General features: G+C 42.4%; 1 protein-coding gene across 2 annotated transcripts in view; it reads right to left on the bottom strand.

Moving 5' to 3' along the window:
* The window catches only part of LOC133130191 (multiple C2 and transmembrane domain-containing protein 2-like), a 61,635-nt gene that overhangs the window by 28,028 nt on the left and 10,579 nt on the right, over positions 1 to 23,028 (bottom strand). For both annotated transcript variants that reach the window (XM_061244542.1, XM_061244541.1), the window contains 13 exons: positions 19,119 to 19,175; positions 18,696 to 18,792; positions 11,704 to 11,846; positions 10,216 to 10,292; positions 9,089 to 9,200; positions 8,166 to 8,195; positions 3,977 to 4,144; positions 2,827 to 2,957; positions 1,884 to 2,070; positions 987 to 1,080; positions 783 to 885; positions 570 to 672; positions 213 to 314 (listed from right to left, as the gene is read on the bottom strand). In XM_061244542.1, the coding sequence (XP_061100526.1) occupies positions 213 to 314; positions 570 to 672; positions 783 to 885; positions 987 to 1,080; positions 1,884 to 2,070; positions 2,827 to 2,957; positions 3,977 to 4,144; positions 8,166 to 8,195; positions 9,089 to 9,200; positions 10,216 to 10,292; positions 11,704 to 11,846; positions 18,696 to 18,792; positions 19,119 to 19,175 (1,404 nt within the window). The remainder of the gene's footprint in view (positions 1 to 212; positions 315 to 569; positions 673 to 782; positions 886 to 986; positions 1,081 to 1,883; positions 2,071 to 2,826; positions 2,958 to 3,976; positions 4,145 to 8,165; positions 8,196 to 9,088; positions 9,201 to 10,215; positions 10,293 to 11,703; positions 11,847 to 18,695; positions 18,793 to 19,118; positions 19,176 to 23,028) is intronic.

Below are 23,028 nucleotides of genomic sequence, written 5' to 3'. Positions count from 1 at the left end.
AATGAAAGTATTATTAATACTCGTCGTATTATTATTTTTTATAATTTTACTAGATTGGCTTCTTCTATGGAATCACAGCGTTCCTTTTGGAACCCTGTTTTTCTGAGAGTGAATCATCATCATCATCATCATGATTGTGACGATGATTATTATCATTATGATATAATAATAATAATTAAAATAATTATTATTATTAAAATGGCCATACATACTGGGTTAAAAATGACATCCAGCTCCAAGGATATGCTTCCTTTTGACTGGCCCTCAAGGTCCTCCTTCCTCAGCACGTAGGAGGCCTGCTGCCCATTATGCACCTGGAGTAAGGTCAACACAGCAACACAACAGCCATGCCTTTGTGTTATTAAACACATGCCCTGTATGTAACCTGATATTACTGCCTCATGCAAATTCTGTTGGAAAAGCACACATTCACATGCATGTGTGTGCGTGTATGTGCATATGTGAGTCTACAGTATATAAATCCATTCAAGAAATGACACATTCAAGTACGATTGTTGCACCATTTCTCATTATCAAACAATACAAAGTTAATGGAAAAGCCCACTCACAGAGAGCAGAGGAATGGCCACTTTCCCAAGGAAATCCGGTGCCTTGTCTCCATCCTCATCAAAAATGGTCACCTCCAGCACATCATGGATGTCTTTAACTGGGCTAATGAACAGAATTATACACATTACACAACTACTCAAGGCATAATTCAGAATAAAAATGAGAATTCCCTTCACATACAGCACAGTTTTATGCAGAGAAGTCTCACTGACAAGGTAAAGACTTTGTTCCACTCCGGGTGGCGGGTTTTGTAGATGGTGTGGGTCTGCAGTCTGTCGTTCCCCAACTCCAAGACACAGAAAGGGTCACTTTTTCCTGCGAGGATTGAAATAAACACAGCGTGTCGGGGATGTAACCAAACGGGGCTATAAAGTGATTGGAGGCGTTTTGTACGAAATTGTGCTGAACAGGAGTACCGTTGAGATCGGCTGCAATGAGGTCAGTGGCCTTGATGACTTTGGCCTGGAGGAATCCCACATCCCTCACGTCTTTAAAGGAGTTTTTCAAACACTGAGGGAGAAACACAAACCAAAGGAGGCCATTTTCTATAATCCAGAATCTAAAGTCAGGTGCAACTGGGTACAACACTCATGTAAAAAAACATCACCTTTTATCATTTTTGCGGTTTTACAATAATCTTTTAATATTTGTGCTGTGAAATAAGAGTTTGATTAACTCTTTATTTGACTGAAAATATATTTTCTATAATTTCTTATTTTCTTTCCACAACACTGGAGAAATCCCCTTTGAAATTTTATGACAATATCACCAAAAACTGCATTCTGTATAGTTTTGTCTAAGCTATGTCTAGGCAATTTGGAGACTCTAAAAGGACACATGGAAACTAAATGGTAATATGGGTCCTATGAGATGCACTACTAATCTAAACACATTTTATCCTGAAAAATTGTTTGCCCGTCACCCTCCCTTTACCTCTCCCTCTCTCATTGTGTTCTCCTCGGACAGCAACACAGAAGATTGTAAAAAAAAATAAGTACAATAATCCCAATAATAAGACTTGATTTGAGGTTTTTGTCCGTTTCAGTTTACTTTCCCTTTGTTCATGTTATTTTCATTCCGTCTTGTGAAGCACTTCACAAAATTGTTTAGAAAGCTGCTATATAAATAAAGAATATTATTATTAGTAGTATTAGTAGTGGTAGTGGTAGTAGTAATGGTATTAGTAGTGGCAGTAATAGTAATAGTAAGTAGTAAGTAGTAGTAGCAGTATCTTTATTATTATTATTATTATTATAACATCATCCTGCATCATATTCATTGGAGGGGTCAGTGAGTGGGTGGAGGATACTCACGTATCTGGTGATTGTGTTTTCTCTCTCCTGGGGTTCCTCCAGTGGGGGGGCGCAGATGTCGGAGATGGACACCCCACTGCAGGGCGTCACGGTAACCAGGAACACCAGCTCGCCCCGTCTGCGATCCAGCACCAGGCAGAAGAGCTTCTGCTGGTTTACAGGCACCTGAGAGAGATCCACCTCACACCTGGGGGTAATATCACAAAGCAGGAACTCAGTTATAACACACACACACAGATACACCTCACACCTGGGAGTAATATCACAAAGCAGGAACTCAGTTATAACACACACAGAGATACACCTCACACCTGGGGGTAATATCACAAAGCAGGAACTCAGTTATAACACACACAGAGATACACTTCACACCTGGGAGTAATATCAAAAAGCAGGAACTCGGTTTTAATACACAGAGATACACCTCACACCTGGGGGTAATATCACAAAGCAGGAACTCAGTTATAACACACACAGAGATACACCTCACACCTGGGGTTAATATCACATAGCAGGAACTCAGTTTTAATACACAGAGATACACCTCACACCTGTACTCAGGTAACACACACACAGATACACCTCACACCTGTACTCAGGTAAGACACACACAGATACACCTCACACCTGTACTCAGGTAACACACACACAGATACACCTCACACCTGTACTCAGGTAACAGCTCACACCTAAACACAGAGGGTCACACACGTACTCATCACATCCCAGCACAGAAGAGGGGGGATTGATGTTCTTCACACATAATGTCATATTATACACACATACACAGAACGACACATAGACACACACAAATACACATATACTGTACACACACACACACACACACACATATATATGAGTGGCAGGGGCTCATGTTCCCTTAATCTCACTCAGATGTGTGTGACAGCAGTGTGAGTAACTCACGGCGACAGGCGGGACTCACATTCCAAAACATTCCTCGTATTTGCGCCCCTCCTTGGCCCACACCTCCAGCTCCAGGATGTCCGGTCCACTCTGGAAGCGGTTGAAGTCAAACCTCTCTCTCCACTGAGGGTTGGCCGTTTTGCACATACCCTGAGGGAGGGAAAGAGGGCAGGTGAGTCAGACTGGGGGAGCACGGAGCGGTGCCGTTTACTGTTAAAGTCGGTCTGAGGAGAGCCAAAATGGCCACCACGGATGGACAGGGATTGGAGGGAGTGTGATGAAGCACCCACTTTTCAGCCAGTGACGACAAAACAGTATGTTTTATTTTGAAATGCATTGGTTAAAATTAACTGGACTTTTGGGTTCAGGTGCTTGACGCTTCAATCTTGGAGAACACAGGATGGCAGTAAATGAACATTAATTGAGCAAACCAACAAGAGGAACTGTCTCGAGCTGAAATAATCAGGCCTGTCACTTCATTGCTCTGTACGGATCCAGAGTGAAGCAAAGTCTAAACCAGGGGTAACCAACCCTGTTCCTGGAGATCTACTGTCCTGTAGGTTTTCAATCCAACCCTGACAAAACACACCTCATTTCACAACTAGAGATCTCATTGAGCTGCTAATTATAGTCCGATGTGCCAACTTAGGGTTGAAATGAAAACCTACAGGATTTCAATTCAATTCAATTCAATTTCAGCTTTATTTGTACAGCGCTTTTAACAGAAGACCGTCCCAAAGGCACTTTACAGAGTAACACAGGGACTTTACAGAGTAACACAGGCACTTTACAGAGTAACACAGGGACTTTACAGAGTAACACAGGCACTTTACAGAGTAACACGGAGTAACAGAAGGGGAGAAAAAAGGCTCCAGGAACAGGGTTGGTGACTACAGGTCTATACCGTGTCTGAGTGAGACCCCTGTAGGGCTGTAAGAAGAGAGTGACACTATAGCTGGCCAGATGCGCAGGCTATACGCACATTATTAATATGGCTGGAACACAGGAGGGTGAAGTGACACACACACACCAAAGAAACTTGTACACTTGTAAAGCTCAAAAATCAAAACAGTAGAATGTTGATTTCTGAGCTTTTTGGTTTCACAGGACCACTGGAGGAGCCTGGGGTGGAGCCCTGACCCTCTATGTGAGGTTGGGGTCGGAGGTACCTTGGTCTTGTACTTCTGGTCGCCCAGTCTGCACCGGACGAACACTTCCGCCTGCCCGCTCTCCGGGAGGTCCCGGCCCTCCACCAGGGTGACGCTCACCACCGCGCTCCACAGCTGGCTCTTCCTGTGTGAGTCAGACAGCCGCTTGGTCTGCGGCGACGACCCCGTCTGGAGACGTTACATAACATTACATTACAGTCATTACTGCCTGGAAACGTTACATTACAGTCATTACTGCCTGGAGACATTACATTACAGTCATTACTGCCTGGAGACGTTACATTACAGTCATTACTGCCTGGAGACATTACATTACATTACAGTCATTACTGCCTGGAGACATTACATTACAGTCATTACTGCCTGGAGACATTACATTACATTACAGTCATTACTGCCTGGAGACATTACATTACATTACATTACAGTCATTACTGCCTGGTGACATTATATTACATTACATTACAGTCATTACTGCCTGGAGACATTACATTACATTACATTACAGTCATTACTGCCTGGAGACATTACATTACATTATAGTCATTACTGCCTGGTTACAGTCATTACTGCCTGGAGACACTACATTACATTACAGTTATTAATGCCTGGAAACATTACATTACATTACAGTTATTAGGCAACGCTTTTATCCAGAGACTTACAGTTGATTAGACTAAGCAGGGGGACAATTCCTCCTGCAGCAATGCTGGGTAAAGGGCCCAACAGCAGTGTGGTAGTATTGTGGCTACACCAGAGCTTGAACCACCAACCTTCCGGGTCTCTGTTGTGAACCTTGGCCACTACACTACAGGCACCAGACGGCAGAGTGTGTTTTCTCACTTTTTCAGTATTTCATAGGTTCCAATACACCAGACAAGCTACGAGGAAACAATCAATTTAAATGTGTGCTGAATCTCTATCTAGAGCTGTGTCTCACAGAGAGAGAGAGGAAAGAAAAGGGGGAGCAAAGAGAGAAGCAGAGGACAACGGAGAAAACAAGATGGCAAAATCACACTATCCTAATAACGGGCAACATGGCCATGGCCCTGGCAACAGGAAGCCGTCCGTAATTAAGGAACAGGGCTGCAACTCTTTCCCAGAATCCTTTGATTCTACGATGTGCTCTGCTCCTCAACGGCGACTTCAAAAAGCGCATACACCCCCTCCCCCCACCCCCCTTCAACCACTACCAACCCACCACCCCCCAGTTCCCACTTCCTGTTAGGTTACAGAGACGTGGGAGTCCACTCACTCCAGCAGGGATCAAAGAACATCAGAAAGACTCGCATTAGCAGGAAATAAATTATTCCACCTCTATAAATACCCATCCCTGATAAACGAGGGGGACAACCAGATAGAGGAAGCGAGAGATAAAGAGAGAAAGAGCGTGTGAGGGGGAGAGGGAAGAAGAGAGAGAGATCTAATGTCCAGCCAAGCCGTGTCATCCAAAGTGTTTATCTTGGATGTGCTTCTATCTTGCCGTCCAATAAAACGGCTCCACTTAGCGTGGTGAGGCCCCTAAATATGGGCTATTCTTAGCTGTGAAAGGGGGCCAGGATTGGTTCCATATGGAGGGACAGCGTGGGGTGCGCAGGAGGGGCCCGAAACACAGGGGCCCCGCCCGCACGTCCGGCCCTGTCCGCTCAACAGCTGTGATATTACAAGCCAGCATCTGGATGATAGCTTGGGAATTATCAGCCTGTCATATCTTTACCATCCCACTTCAAAAAACACTGAACAACTGCATGTCTCCCTCCCCCATACACACACTCACTCACACACATACATACACACTCACATAGACGCCCGCACTCACTCTCTCTCACACACACACACCCACACACACACAAATAAACACACCCTTAACTTTTAGAAGGACAACTACTAATCACCATCTCTGGGATGAAACTGTAGTGAATAAGGAGGGTATTAGTGGAGGAGCATGGATAAGAAGAGCGTGCAGGGTATTCAGTCATTTAGACAGGCGGGGCTCGTATTTCAGGTGAGTATTCAAGTATTCAAACAGGCCGAAGAATACAATCCTCATGCGCCTGTTCCACTACTGGCTACTGTCTGCTCCAGTCGCAAAGTGCTATGTTAGCTACCACTGCCCTCTAAAGAGGGACTCTGTTAGATTAGAAGCGCTTCATTTACTTTTAAATTCCAGTGCAGTGTTCTGACCACCACACAGCTCCCTATGTCTGCCGAGATTTCTTTTCCTTCTACCCAATTAAAAATGAATTCAAATTCATCCGCAGTTATGTCTGGAGGGGAGTGAAGCAGATGCTTAAGCGGTCAGAACTGCTAACCCCAGTAGAAACAATAAACGGAAAATAGAATCACCGCCTCCTAATGCAAACTAACTCAATCGCATTCACAGCTTACTGCTTTAAATATAGAGAAGAGCAGCATCTCACAAACTAAAATAACTGCTTTCTTTTTTTTTTGTGCTTAACTAACATGCAAACAAGACCGCGTGACGAGTCTATATCCCAGCCTGGGGTGCCAACCTCGCAGGAGAAAACTGCAAACTCATCCCTGCTCATTATTTCCTTTTTCTGAGGAGAAAAGGAAATAATGAGAAATGAAATGAAAAACACAGGTTTTCCTCGAGACGCCGCACCATCCGTGCTCTCCCACAGCACCTTGCGCGAATATAAACTTAATACGGGCTTTGTAAAATTGTGCCGAGTTCTTATGATCTACTGCCCCCTCGTGCTGAGAAATAAAATGACAAATATAATGCCTTGACACTGGCTATGGTGTGTAACATTATCCTTTGTAGGCTAAGTACAGTACTTGAGAGGCCAGCAAAGGTACTTCAGAGAGGACCGAGGGAGGTATGAAGGTAGTTCATCTCTTGCTGCCGACCACTTTTATTTTTTCTCACAAACTACTAGAAGCTTACAGTTCAGTGGTAGCTTTGCTTCGCTTGCACATAGCAACACTGCTAGGCATTAGCAAGGCTTCAACTCGGTAGGGTCTTTATAAGACAACCTTCAGAACATTCAAAGGTCCCATTTACAATACAATCAGTAAAGCTGATATACAGTATATGTCCTCATTTTACATTTGGGGCCCAGTTTACCAAGACCTTTTACAGAGTATAAAACCTTTTAGTATACACAAAACTACTAACACAACCAATGATTTGTGTAAAACAAATACCACGGTCATGTTATTGTTTTTACATCTGCGAAAGTAAATCAGGCCCTTGATTTCGACTGTACTGCTCAATACTTCCTGCGTGTTTAGTTGTTCCGTGCCAGATGCGATTGAAACGCTATGTAAATCCAATCCATATGAGATTGGCTGCGTTTAAGTAGCAATCATCAAATGCAACACATATGGGATTTGACAAAAAATCTAATACATGTTGTATAACAGGACAAGCTTAAACAGGGTCAAAGCCTAGCAGGAACTCTTTAAAATCTAATCATATGACTACAAAAACAGTGCATCAAGATAACGGCAACAGATCAAGCACACAATAATCTGAAAGCTAGTTACAATACACTTATCAGTCACATTGAGACTGTTGTAATTAATTAGTGAAGCCCATGGTGTCAAGTGTCCCTGTGTTTAATACTAAATGTCATTCACTTGTGAAGAGACTCATCAGCATAGTTCTTAATATGTGGCAATACAATACTGTCCTGGTGCTTATAGTTAATCAGACCAGGTTTAAATATTACAGCACATTACATCTTATTTAGCTGATGCCTTTATCAAAAGTGACTTACAGTTGATTAGACTCAAGCAATGTGGGGTTAAGGGACTTGTTCAGGGGCCCGACAGCTGTATGGATCTTATCATGCCTACACCGGGGATTGAATCACTGACCTTGAGGGTCCCAGTCATGTACCTTAACCATTTTACAGAGCTTGCCTGGTGAATCCTATGAAATACTCTCAAAAACTGCAAACCCCGCCTTCTGGTCCTCTCGGTTGGCTCAATTGCACCAGGTAAGACCAATCAAGCAGAGAAAAGTAGTTGAATCCAAAACAATTACAAATTACACCCAGTTCCGGTTAGCGCTGCCATTCACACAAGAGCTTGTTTGCTGTAATGGCCTTCATAAGCCACTCTGGATAAAAGCTTCTGGCTAATGAAGGAATGTGGCCATTGTGTGCCCATCCAGAAATGTGTATATATATATATATATATATATATATATATATCTTACCATGAGGCTCTTTATTCTTTTAGATGACTTCTGCAATGAAGAAGGAAGAAAACACAAGAAAGCGAATGTCGATTAAATGTAACTCACTCTTTCACTAAGGGTACAGACTGCATGAGTGAAACGGAAACAGAACAATGTTTTCTGAGAAGTTGTCAAAACTGTCATTCTTTACAATATTATTAATATTAACCAATGTAGTTGTTAACTAACTAACTAACTAACTAACTAACTAACGACTGAGAAGTTCATCAGTTTGGCTTTGTTAATGTATTTGTACATCCATAATTCATGTTAACATCTACACAAGTTAATGCCAATTCATATGGGAATGAAAGAACAGTTAAGGTATTTGTTAATAATTAACTAATTATAAGTTTATCCCATGGTTTGCTAATATTAATCTACAATACATTAGTTAGTAGTTAACAAAATGAAAAGGTTAACAATATTATCAAATTAAAATGTACTTTCATGGCTAATTAATGTATTTGTACATCATTAATTCATGATTAACAGCTACATTAGTTAATGCCAAGTCATGAACCTTATTGTAAAGTGTGACTGAAAAACTTGCATACTGTTGAAAAATCAGGCAAAATCCACTTAAAGAAAAACATTATTATTTTAATTAGGACAGAGTGTAAGAGGAAAAAGTGCTCAAATGCACATTACGAATAAGAAGCAGGATAATCAAAAGCCTCAGTCCAGTACTGATAGAAGTCCTTTGTCTCAAACGTTTGCTTATGGATTCTCTTTATTGGGACTGTGAACATGTTCTATCTTGTGCCACCCTATAAAAATACTGATGATACAGGACACTCCTTTCCATAATCTTTTTTTTTCTCTGTAATAGGATTCTGGCTACAAGCTAAATGAAATGAAAAACAATCTTAAATTACATTAAATTACAGTTATTATCTTACGTGTTGTCTGCTTTCCCCGTCTCTGAGTGAGAGGCAGGCGTCAATCACCAGCACACCCATGTTGTCCTCCAGGCTGTTTGGATCATCTAGCTGAAGCACCTTCTCACTGGTTCTGCAGAGACAGGCCAGTGTAAACTATATACACTGAGGTCCGTAAGTATTTGGACAGTGGTACTGGTTCTGTTCTATTCTATTCACCCTGTACACCGGAACATTGGATTTGAAATGGGGTATTCAATTATTATAATTTAATTTGAGGGTATTTACATCCATATCGGGTGACCCGTGAAGGAATTAGCTTTTTATACATTTAATACATAGTCCCCGGATTTTAGGGGACCAAATGTAATTGTGCAGTTGGCTTCTCAGCTGTCTCCGATTAGAAAGGCGTATGCAATCGCTTCCTTAGTGCAGGCATAAGAAAGCATTCAGTATCTAGTCTTGACTTGATTTACTTTGCAGTCTGTTATTGGTGTGTCAACATGAGGACCTGATGTTGAGAATGTGAATAGATCTTCATACAACTGTGTTTCTCACTAATTCCAGAATTCCTAAATGCCAAATTAATACGCTTTTTTTTTTTTTTTATCTTCATCGGTAGTGAACTGTAAAAAGCAGCAAAGAACCACAAAAACAGGGCATTCTCCAGATTCTGAATGTCTAAATTGTAAAATAAGCCTAAATGAAATCGACAAAATAGCAGCAATGTCTCTGTCAGATATCAGGGGCTGGGACAATTGTGAAATTACACAAGAGAAATACCGATCAAATACCGTGGTTAGAGCTGGAGGGAAGATGGTCCACCATGGTTTAGAAATATGAGTTAGAAATATAGGACGTTTGATTTGACATTAAAAAGCTGCTCTCAGTCTGATTTTTCATGTATTCCTTTTTAGTGACTGCAACCAAGGCAACACAAAATAAAGAAAAACCTAGTGGTAAAATCAGGAAAAGAGATAACATTGCAAAAACAATTATTACGTTGAGTGTTGGAAAAGGTGCTTCCTTCTCAGGGTTGTAACTGATACAAACATAAGATAATCTGTGTTGCAATCAAACATCAGATTCTGATTGCTGATCACAGTGCAGAAATTTCCAGAAGTTCTACAGGTCAGTGCTTTACTTACTTGCCCAGCTCAAGTTCGCTCAGGTCTATACTTGCGGCCCCCATAAAGTCATCTTTGGTCAGGTCACGGTCATACACCTTCAATGATGCAAAGACAAAATGAGCCGTTTTAACTGTGACCATCACACAACTTCCAAATCTTTTATTGAATGAACTTACTGCTTCTGTGCTGCTTCTACACACACACTACTAGAGTCCAAGCAGGTGTAACAAGTGAACACATCAGCAGGACAGGCAACCTAGCACTGTATTCAGTACCCAAAAATGTACATACCCTATCGTACTTACCTTAACATTCATAACGAATAAACCTACACTCTCACTATCCGCCCTGTGACAGTGGTCCACACTCCCGGTCCTGGAGAGCCGCAGGGCGTGCTGGCTTTTGTTGTTACTCAGCACTTAATTGATCAGTTAAAGCAATTCCACAGTTTACTCACCTCACCTGGTTTATTGGGTGTGAATTGGTTGCTGATATTAAGGTGAAAACAAAAACCAGCACACCCTGCGGCTCTCCAAGACCAGGAGTGAGGACCACTGTCTGACAGTTTATTTCTAATACGACAACTGCACATTCTAGACTAGAGCATTACACATTATACAGCATATTTACAATCTTGCCTGAAGCAATGACATGCTAATAAACTATAGAATGAACTCATAACCCATAATCCAGAGACCAGTGGATGAGCTCACTGGGCAGAAGCATGGCTGGTGGGACAAGTGGGCACCGCGGTCTCGGATCGGAACCGATCCGTGCCAGTGCCCACTGCCACCAGCAGCCCCACAGGAGCAGTGCATGATCAGGTGCCAGTGCCCACTGCCACCAGCAGCCCCACAGGAGCAGTGCATGATCAGGTGCCAGTGCCCACTGCCACCAGCAGCCCCACAGGAGCAGTGCATGATCAGGTGCCAGTGCCCACTGCCACCAGCAGCCCCACAGGAGCAGTGCATGATCAGCTTCAAGCTGCTCAGGGATATGGGTGGGATACAGTCAGTAGCGATAGCAGTGTTTGTTGCCCGAGTGACTCCAGCTGGCTGTTGGGGAGTGCCTGTGGATAGCTTTCAGAGAAGTATGCGAATGGGTCCGCCCTCAATCTGTGCCTGTGAGGATAGCGACTGCGGTGTGAACAGAGTGCGTGATTTCATATTACATCACAGTTATTTAGCTGATACTTTTATCCAAAGTGAGACAGTTGATTAGACTAAACAGGGGACAATACGCCCTGGAACAATGTTTGAAACTGATAACCTGACCATACAGACCATACAGACCAGGTTAGCCATGGAACATATGTAACTAAGGCAATATAACCTGATGAAAGGGGAGTCTGCTCTGTGATATGAAAAACCGAGGTTCTTTTTGCTTCCAGGTCCTTGATTAGCACTCTGGGAGGGTTTATGAATACGAGCTCTGACCGAGAGTCAGTTGCATACACTGGAAGAGGACCAGGGCAGAGGAGAACTGATCCTAGATCAGCAGTCTTACCTTCACCTGCAGGTTCTCCTCCAGACTGCGCAACGGAAGAGAGAAGGACTCGTTCCAGGTGGGGTTCAGATTTTTAGAGATCACTTTGCTTTTGTAAACAGTCTTTCCTTCAAACTTGAATTTGACGTACGGGTCACTCGTTCCTGATAAAAAGAAAAACGGATAAATAAAACAAGTTATTTGGTTGGTTTTAGTTAGTCAACTGGCCTAGAGAAACACACAGGCGATGTCTCAAAGCCACGCTGCTCCCTGCTGGTTGTGAGCTGAATGGTTTATTCTGCTTTCTGTTGCTTGAGGCTCGCTTGCTAAACCGCTTCCTGCTCTGACCACAGAGCATTTCCTGAAGACACCAGAGACCTGTCAGATGAATGCGAAACATCAGAGCTCTTGCCAGTCTAAGAAACACACTTAATGAAGGTCACAGAAAACCAAGCTGGCCGGTGTTGTACTGTGAGGGGACAACACTCCACAAGCTACACAGTTCACCATTCATTCCTGCAGGCGTTGGGCTGTAAAATTTCTGGGCATTATAAATTGCTATTCAGAAAGCCTCACATTAGCCTGGACCGAGACAAATACATCTATAGATAATAATGGTCCAACAGTTTTTTTCTCACCAACATAGGCTGCGGTTCTTGGTATTACCACCAGGGGGTGGCATTTACTTCCATATGAAGGCAAGACTCCATACCACCATTTCAGTACCATTAACCTTAAGGTATATAGATAAGATACTGGGACCTTTGCTTGAATAACTTCATAATGGTATCATAAAAACATAACATTGTACTGTAAGATAAAGATTGTAAAAAGCTGCCATCTTATATCTGTTAAATTAGCCACTGCTGCAGCATCAAAATAAGGTAATACTGCTATTGCCAATAATAATTTCAGGTTTGACACTGGGACAAGAATGTGTGATAGGACATGGGCCCGTTCCCCTGATGTCAGAATACAGAAGTTTTCACTTCCTGTTTTCTGATGTGATGAAAACACAGTCGTACGTGATGCATCCCATTAGCATTGGTTACAAATTGTAGCGCCACACCATCATCTCCAAACAAACTGTCATATACGGGCATTTCTACACCTAACCCCCTCTTCCAAATTGTCATTTTCCTACAGCAATTTTAGAAAATTAAATATTGAATAAATACATATTCAAATATATTTCTGAATATCTCGTTTCCATCAAGGAACAAGCACTGTTATTTTTTTTAATTACCTGGATTTTGGTTGCTCTTGTCACTATTTTAAAACTAGTCTGTTTTTCATATTGTACAGGGCTACATTACAGCACCACAATAAACAAAAGAGGAAATGTACTTTGCCCTCTCTTGAAAAACAAAAAAAGCTTGACAATGCTACCTACTGTAGTTCACAAACAGAGATATTAGTGGGAGGCCGAACTTACTGTCAAACCTCCAACAGCAAGTTTAATATGTTGTAAATCACATGTATTTTACAACTTGAATGATCTGTATGCATTATTCATTATTGTATCCACAGCTTTTTTGTATCCACAGCTTTTTTGGAAAGAAACAAATTTTTTCCCACCACCCACACCTGCAATGCTGCAACTGGACCATGGGGGGAATGTTCCAGCACATTCACCTGTGAAGCAGCGACAGTATTACATCCCTTGATGTGGTCGCAGTTTGACCTGTAGTCAGGTGACTGCCTGCAGGCCATTATTGTCATCAGCCAGTCTGGTATTCTGTCCTATATGCAACAAGAGGAAGGTATGCCAAAAGACTCTGGTGTTGCCATACTCGTGATGGAATGTTTGGCTGTACCCCAGGGGCATAGAATGCAAAACACTACCATTTCTACTGCAAACACCAAAACCTCAGGCATTGATAAGTACTGCAAATACTTAGCAGGAAGTTAACTGGGGAATATACTACAGCACATACCGTGTAGGAATTTATCCATCCATCCATCCATTATCTGAACCCGCTTATCCTGATCAGGGTCGCAGGGGGGCTGGAGCCTATCCCAGCATACATTGGGCGAAAGGCAGGAATACACCCTGGACAGGTCGCCAGTCCATCGCAGGGCACACGCACCATTCACTCACACACTCACACCTACGGGCAATTTAGACTCTCCAATCAGCCTAACCTGCATGTCTTTGGACTGTGGGAGGAAACCGGAGTACCCGGAGGAAACCCACGCAGACACGGGGAGAACATGCAAACTCCGCACAGAGAGGCCCCGGCCGACGGGGATTCGAACCCAGGACCTCCTTGCTGTGAGGCGGTGTAGGAATTTAAATAGAGAAAATAACTGAAAGCTGTTACACGAGCTGAACCAGACTTCATATCCAACCAGACTTGGGTGAAATACATAATTGTTTTGGATTCAAATACCTTTATCAAATAGTACATTTTTATTTGAGACGCCTTTCAAGGCACCCGAGGTTGCCTTACAATGGATAAAAGAATACAATAAAAACAGCCAAACAAATAAAGATACAATTAAAAAAGTGTAATGTGTACACAACGTCAACAAGAAGGTGTGCGAAGGGGGGTAGAAGAGTGACCCTAAGAGTAAAAAGGGGGGAACACACAATGTGGTGAGAGTTAGAGAGTAGGCCGGTTTGAACAGGTGTGTTTTGAGGTGGGATTTAAATGTCCATTGAGTCAAACTGGCGAAGGTGTGGGGGCAAGGAGTTCCAGAACCTAGGAGCGGTGCAACTGAAAGCCCTCGCACCCATGGTGCTAAGGCCTGAAGTGGGGATTGACAGGAAACCAGCAGAGGATGAGCGCAGGGAACGTGAGGGGGGGTACTCGGGAAGGAGGTCAGAGCTCTCTCTGAGGTCAGAGAGAGCATGGCGGGCTTTGTAGGTGAGCAAAATGTATTTGTAGTGAATTCGGTATTGAATACAGGGATCCAGTGTAGTTGGATGAGAATAGGGGTGATGTGTTCAGATGATTTAGTGCGTGTAATGATCCGGGCAGCCGAGTTCTGAATAATTTGGAGCCTGTTGAGTAGTTTGGTTGGGAGGCCGGTAAGGAGAGCATTGAAGTAATCAATCCAGGATGTGACGAATGGATGGACAAAGACTTCAGTGCTGGATTGAGACAGGGATGGGTGAAGTCTGGAGATGTTGTTAAGGTGGAAGAAGGCAGTCCTGGTGATGTTGTTTATGGGAGGTGCAAAAGAAAGGGTGCTGTCCAGAGTGACACCGAGGCACTTGACTTGGCTGGAGAGGGGAAAAAGGAATCCATCAATCATGATGTTCGGGGGTGGGGAATTTTGGGCTTTGGCGAGGGTAGTTTTAGAGCCAATGAGCAGGGCCTCAAATGCTATGCTTTAATGAGCTTGTCTGGTGTAAAGCAAACATTCCTTTAGCCACCTACTTTGTGTCATGCAAAATCTAATGCTGCAATATAAAAGGTTCACATGCTCTGTATCTGATCACTTTCCATATCGTTGTAAAACCAGGTAACGGAGACAGCTGCAGTGTCATTAACCAGCACAATGTACAATTTAATCATTAAGCAGATGCTCTTAGCAATAGCGACTTGCAAAACTGCATTTCACATTGCAAGTAAAGACCATAATACCTAGAGACACAGTACGGGCGTAGTGTTGCCTCCGTACTCCAGCACATTGCATTTGAAATAAAACACGACTATGACGTTAATGCTTTAATTTGAGGGTTTTTACATCCATATTGGGTGAATAGTGAGGAATTGTAGCCGTTTTTACATAATGCCCCCCCCCCCCCCCCCCTCCCCCAAACAGAAGGCAAATAGCCCCTGAAACAAGAAGGAGCTGAAGATGGCTGCAGTACAGGCCTGGCAGAGCATCACCAGGGAAGATACCCAGCATCTGATGATGTCTATGGGTCACAGATTTCATGTAATCATTGATTGCATAAGATGTAAATATGATGGCTGTATTTTAGTTTCTGTTCATTTGTTCAATTACTTTTGGTCCCCTAAAATTGGGCTGTATTTCATACACAGTCCACCCAGTATGGATGTAAAAGCCCTCAAATTGCACTAATATCATTGTTTCAATTGTTTGCTGGAGTACAGAGCAAAAACCAAATATTTATGTAAGGCACTGTAAGTACAGTTAGCAGACCTGGGTGAATTATGTAATTGTTCTGAATTTAAATAGTTTTCTACACTTTACTGAGCTTGTCTTGCGCATTCTGGTCCTCTTGGTTGGCTCAATGGCACCAGGCAAGCTCAATCAAGCACAAAAAGGTATTTGAGTCCAGAAAAATAATGCAATTGAACCAAGTTTGATGGTTTGAGTTGCAGGATGCAGAACGGAGAGGTCTGGTTGGAGCGTATGGTACAATCATCTTCTGAAGAGTAGGAGCAGGACCATTTGCAGCTTAGTATGAGTGTGTGGGAGGTTTCAATTGACTGGCGGGCAGCCACCGGAAGTTAGTGAAGGGTTTCAAAGTGCATGATTAATTTTAGCGGGTTGAGGACCAGTGCAGAGCAGTGACACAGGCTGGTTAGCTGGCCAGAAAAGCATCACAGACTAGAGATAAAAAGAGCTTAAACTGAACCAACATTGGGCTGTGCACTAACTTACAGTCACTCGGGGGAAATGCCACAGGATGTTATGCAGCAGAGACTGGTTTCGAAATGGTTCGCTAAAAATGGGACAGCCCAAAGCTCATGTACCACAATTTGCCATATAGCTCCCCAAATACAAAGAGAGGATCGCACAACACCACAACTCCACGGAAAAAACGTTCACTTATCATTCTCGCTGTGCAAAAAGTGCAAAGGCCACATTAAAGGGACAGCTTGCTTAGTTTTAGTTTTTTTTATCAGTTTAAGTATGTCTTTGCTTGGCCAAGACAGTTTTTATCTGCACCGAAGGATATTTTAGATACATACGTTTCTGACAGTTGTACAATGACAGTCACATTATATTTCCACCAGATGCTGTAGATATTAACTGGTCAATTATAAGAATACTCACTGGAATTCATAACATAAATATCTGTTTATACTGTATATTACTACTCTCAATGTGTCTTTCCTTTGGCAGCAATCTCAGGTAACATGTGCCATAGGAAAGTTGCAACCAAAGATAAAAGAAACCAAAGATTTTTTTTTCAGGTTATATACACATGTACACTCACTAAGCACTTTATTAGGCTTATTAGACTTAGTTTTTATTAGATTGGTCTTCTGCTGCTGTAGCCTATCCACATTTGATGCATTGTGTATTCATACCACTGTTGTAATGCATGGTTATTTGCATTACTGTCACCTTCCTGTCAGCATCGACCAGTCTAGCCCTTCTCCTCTGACCTCTCTCATTTACAATGAGTTTTTACCTGCAGAACTGCTGCTCACTGAGTGTTTTTGTTTTTCACACCATTCTCTGCAAACTCAAGAGACTGTCTCCTGAAAATCACTTAGATCACATTTCTTCCCCATTCTGATATTCGGTGTGAAACAGCTGAACCTCTTGCCCATGTCTGCAGCAAGTGTAGTCCCTTGTTCGACACCACAAACTCCCAAATGCCTCTATTCCAGCCCTTATCAGCCAGCAGGTCATAAGGAACTTATAACAATATACAGTGCATCCGGAAAGTATTCACAGCGCTTCACTTTTCCCACATTTTATGATGTTACAGCCTTATTCCAAAATGGAATAAATTCTTTTTTTTCCTCAAAATTCTACACACAACACCCCATAATGACAACATGAAAGAAGTTTTTTTTTTTTTAATTTTTGCAAATTTATTAAAAATAAAAATCTAAGAAATCACATGTACATAAGTATTCACAGCCTTTGCTCAATACTTTGTTGATGCATCTTTGGCAGCAATTACAGCCTCAAGTCTTTTATATAATATAATATAATATGATGCCACAAGCTTGGCACACCTATCTTTGGGCAGTTTCACCCATTCCTCTTTGCAGCACCTCTCAAGCTTCATCAGGTTGGATGGGGAGCGTCGGTGCACAGCCATTTTCAGATCTCACCAGAGATGTTCAATCGGATTCTTTCATGTTGTCATTATGGGGTGTTTTGTGTAGAATTTTGAGGAAAAAAATGAATTTATTCCATTTTGGAATAAGGCTGTAACATAACAAAATGTGGGGAAAGTGAAGCGCTGTGAATACTTTCCGGATGCACTGTACCTCATCGCATGCATAAAAATTACCCAGCCAATTGAAAACACACTCAAACTGAAATAATAATATTAAAACCCAGAAAGTCAAATATCACTTTAAGCAAACCTACAGGACAGTGGCATAGGATACTTTGCACCCAAAGCCCCTACAGTTCAATTAGCACTAGAAACAAGGAATGCCCCAGGAACAATGTATTCTGTGTATACCGGAACAGCAAGATGCATTGTTGGGAGAATATGTGTATTTCAAAGATTTTGCCTCTACACGCTAGCAGTAGAATAATCCGTTCAACATAACAAAAATAATACCACTATTTGTTGATCATGCCAAGCTCCTCTTTAGGCCTAATAAAGTTTAAATGTAAAAGAGCAAAAATGGCCTGTTTAGAACAAGCTAAAAATAACATTTGGGCTACAATAGCCAACCATCAACTTATTTAGGATACATCTCTTCATTTGAGGTGACAGAGGATGACAAGGAAGTGAGGAAAATCTGTCTTGAAATGTAATGTCTTGCAAGGTTCAGTGCAGTTTGAGAATCATATTAGTCACATAACTTCCTGCGTGCGGCAAGTGGCTTCTCAGAGTGGTTTTAATAAACCGATAAAATGTTGCTTACTACAATGACTTTTCTGGTGATAAAGATTTGTTGCTGTGCAAAATAAAATGTATATATGAAACTGCATGTGTCATGTCTATATCAATGCCAGTTGAATACAAGGCCCTAGCCTGTAAATATAGATTTTTGTCCGCCAGAATGTCTGGAAGGCTTAGACTTTCCCTTTTGTTTGCTGTGCATACTGTATGTGTGTGTGCTGAATGTGTGGAATTGTGTGTATATGTGCGTAAAGTCTGTGTTTGTTACCGCAGCGGTCCCTGATCACCAGCTCTCGGCCCTCTCTCAAGGTGATGGTGAGCAGGTAGAAGCTCCTCTCAGACACGCCACTTCCCACGTCTAAAGCCTGTACACAAACAGGAACCGGGACTGTGGTGAAAGACAGCATGATAATCTCTCGTCTCTGGTCTCATTCACTCGCGGTACTTTCTCTTTTTTCCCCTATACTCTATAAGTGCATTTTGGTTTTCTTTTTTTGTCTGGGAGAGCGGATTGTCCCCATTCTAAACATTATCTCTCTCTCGCTCTCAAAGGTTTGTAGGTGCGTAATGAAACTGCATTAATTTAAAGTTTTTCTGGGTTTTTGTCAACAGGAAGCACAGACTCAGTCACATCGACCCTAAGGGCACAGAATGGCAAGAATCCCAGAGCCCCACATTCTGTAGTACTTACGCTGCTCTCCCCCATGTCCTGCACCGATTGGCTGTCCAGGTCATTACCCTCAATGTACTGCCATGGAGACAAACACAGGACATTAGTTCAGGTCATGTAAATAACACATAGCATAGTATAACACAGCATCTTACATTTCCAGTAAGCCATATTGTGTGCAGAGCAGAACCCTATCAGTGGCTTGCAGTTCCAGTCACCTGCTTCTAAATAAGACCTGGAATGTATGCACAGTTAAAGGGGGCCATTTCTTAGGTCCTAATATCCATAAGAAGACGTTTATGTGATCGAGTTTTGTCAATTCTCCAGCGCCTCTCATGAGCTTTACCAATAACTGAACACTCTGTGTGCCGAGCACTACAGGGTGGGCCGTGCTGATGCAAATTAGCCTATCGTCGTGACATCATAACTTCATCGAAGTCAAAACGGCGTGTTTAAATGCCAATTTATTCATACGGATTGTGGAGATGTATCTGGGGACCGTGCGTTTCGATACTTTCACAGTGTTTTTATAGTACCTTCAACTCCTTTATAATCCACATAGCAAGGGAAACATTTAATCTAACATGTATTAACGTGTCTGACATGACTTCGAAATGACTTCTAATATCAACACAGCGATGTATTGCTTCCACATACTGCATCTACCCCTTTCCAGCTCATTAATAACATACTCCACTCACGTGGGGAACTAAGTGTCCGAACAACAGATTAATGAGCTCAAGAATGTGTTAATGTTTTAACTTCTGCTACGAACCGGGATTATGCAAGCAATCGGACCACGCTCAGAAATCGGAAATATTTCCCTTTAAAAAATATTTATTTAATCACTGTAAAATAAAAAGTGGAAAAATTTGGAGGGTGTGGATTGATATTTCTGCCCTGCGTTTTCGCCCTTCCGTATTCTAAAAGAAACACGGGTTTTTAACTGAAGTTCATGCAATTAAGCATTTTACAGTAACAGCGATCACAATCACACCAATTAAATGTTATATTGTTCAAACAGGATTGCAAAGGTATTAACTATTAATTCAACATGTGTACATTTGACGAAATACCCACGTCTAATAGAGATCCAAATGATTTTAATACACTACCACAATGACTGTGGGAGAGGAGGGCCGGATCGCGTTTCAAACTTGCATGGATACACAATTAAAGCGCGTCAGTTTGCCGGACCAGAATGACGCATGCATTCTGAAATCTTTCGCATGCGTAGCTCGAGGCTATGCCATTCGGTTGTAGTGTAGTATCCCACTGTGCCTCGCAAACAAATCGAACAATGCTAGTGATTCACTCTTTTTTTAAGCCGAGGTGCACCTTTGCTTAAGCCGACCGTATCAAATGGCACCAACCAGTCGGGAGGCTCCCGATCTGGGAATTCGAGAATTTTGAACATAAAGAACAGGTGGACATGAATCGGCTGTCCGTGCGGATGATATGCTGTTTACCTTACCAGCTGAAACGCATCAGTGGTTCGTAAAGATACAAAGATGAGTCTTAAAACGCTTTGTGGCGCAAGCTCGGGTTACACTGATAAGAGAACAAATACGGGCTATGTGTGCAGTTCCAAGCTGTATGTGCACTGTGTCAGTGCTGTGTCAGATACCTCGGCTCTCAATGGAAACTGACCTCAGCGTTTAGCACTTTGGGCATATGAACAGCACAACATAAATACAATGTGGCTTATTGTTGGTATTGTTTTTGTACCTATTATTAGTAGCAGTAGGAGGAAAATAAATGACAGCGAAAATTAGCAACAAAGTCATTTTAAGACATGCAACAGAAAAGCCTATTGTTCACAAACTATGCTGTACCAAGGCAAGCGCTTTTAAAACTGTATTGCCAAGAGCTGGGAATAATCCACACGCAGTTGGTTTGAAAATATACGAAGTAATAAAAAGCTGCAAGCTCCTGATATGTACAGTGGGCTCCAGAACTACTGGCACCCTAGATCAAAATGAAGAAAAAAGGCTGCATATGACAAACAACACAGATAATGATCCATGTTATGTTCAAAAGTACCTATATACCTTTATTTAAAAAATATTTACTCTCATATCATTCAGTGGAAAAATCAACCAAAAGCTGTGGGGGGTGACCACTCCTATTTTGCTCAATATTCCATATGGACTCAGTGACCACTTTATTAGGTAGACCTGTACACCAGCTTGTTAATGCAAATATTTCATCAGCAAATCATGTGGCAGCAACTAAATGCATAAAAGCATTCAGACGTGGTCAAGAGGTTCAGATGTACAGATCAAATGTGATCCAAGTGATTTTGACCGTGGAATTGTTGGTGCCAGACAGGGTGGTTTGAATATCTCAGAAACTGCTGGAATTTTCACACTCTCTAGAGTTTGCAGAGAATGGTGCGAAAAACAAAAAACATCCAGTGAGCAGAAGTTCTGCGGGCAGAAATGCTTTGTTAATGAGAGAGGTCAGAAGAGAAGGGCCAGACTGGTCGAAGCTGACATGAAGGTGACAGTAACGTAAATAACCACGCATTACAACAGTGGTATGCAGAAGAGCATCTCTGAACACACAACGCATCAAACCTCTAAGTGGATAGGCTACAGCAGCAGAAGACTATAATAAGTCTGGTGGACTTTCATGCAAACTTCCAGAATCCACTTGGGTGCAGATTTCACCACACTTTGCCAGTGGGATTACATGACATTGATTTTGGATTCTTTTTCTAATTTATGTATTTATAAGGGGTCATATCCATGGCAATGAGTGAAGTTCAGTCTCATCAGTGCATGCATCCTTGCTACCCTGCGCGCTTTGGTGCACAAGACCAAAGTCCACGATGTCCGAGTCTGCTAGTCTGCACTCTCATAAACTAAGGAATTAAAAGTGCCGCCAGTGTGGTATCCTATGGGTACATCCTGGAGGAACATACATGAACCTCCACTGTCACTTTATTTCTGTGTGGAGTGCGGATATTTGGATTCAGCCGACTAGTCTGAAGCCTATCGTGGCCGGTTGAGAGTAAAACTGCTGTGCAAACTGACCTTTCCCTGCCGCTCCCACCATCCCCTCTCTGGAGGGATGAGGGGCACTGGGAGTTGGGGCGGGGAAAGGTCACACTTTTAACACGGTCTACGGGGGGAAAGCTCCCATCCAGCCCTCTCCCATTGAGCTCACTCCAGCCCAGCATCAAAAACACACCCGCTACGGTTTAGTGACATTTAGTTGGTTTTGAATCCAAGCGATGAGTAACGTTACGGATTTACAGTGCACAGAGCTGGGAAAAAAAACAAACAAAAAAAGAAACGATGCAGAATTGTTTTTGATGAAACAGGCAGAAAGGGCAGGATAACCGTACCCTGATGGGTGTGAGCAGAGGTTAGTCCTCCGTACAGGACATGCAGCTCTCCGCTCCGTCCCAGCATGCACCACAGGACCCGCAGCGGGAGCTCCGATAGGCCGTTATCTATCCGGCGACCGGAAAACAAGCCATGAGGCAATGCACGACCCGTCCATTTTATTCCGTAGTCTGAGGAGGTGTCGTTGCCCAGAATGCAATGCCAAAACTACTTACTGTAATACGCAATGACATGGGTTGTTGTGCAAGGCTAATAGTGAATGACTGCAATGCCTCGTGCATCTATTGCAAGCGAAAGTGAAGACAGGCAGTTCCCAGAAACAGCCCTTGTTTTTTTTTTTTGTTTTTTTTTTAATGTTTTCAGAAATTACTTAATTTCTATGTATTCCTGGGGGAATTCAAAAGGGAACCTGGTACAGTAAAACAGGAAGGAGGTGCAAGACTAGCATGCAGGTATCAACTATCGTGGGCTACATAATATGACCAATCACAATATAGGGAACTGCTGTCTCTGACGCAAAGCCTCAATGATGACAATACAGTAATTATCTACATTTGAATATTCTGTTCTATAGTTAC

The sequence above is a fragment of the Conger conger genome, chromosome 6 (assembly GCF_963514075.1).
Source record: "Conger conger chromosome 6, fConCon1.1, whole genome shotgun sequence".
Taxonomy (NCBI): domain Eukaryota; kingdom Metazoa; phylum Chordata; class Actinopteri; order Anguilliformes; family Congridae; genus Conger; species Conger conger.
The sequence above is the reverse complement of the archived record's forward strand: the minus strand, read 5'-3'. Positions and strand labels throughout refer to the sequence as shown.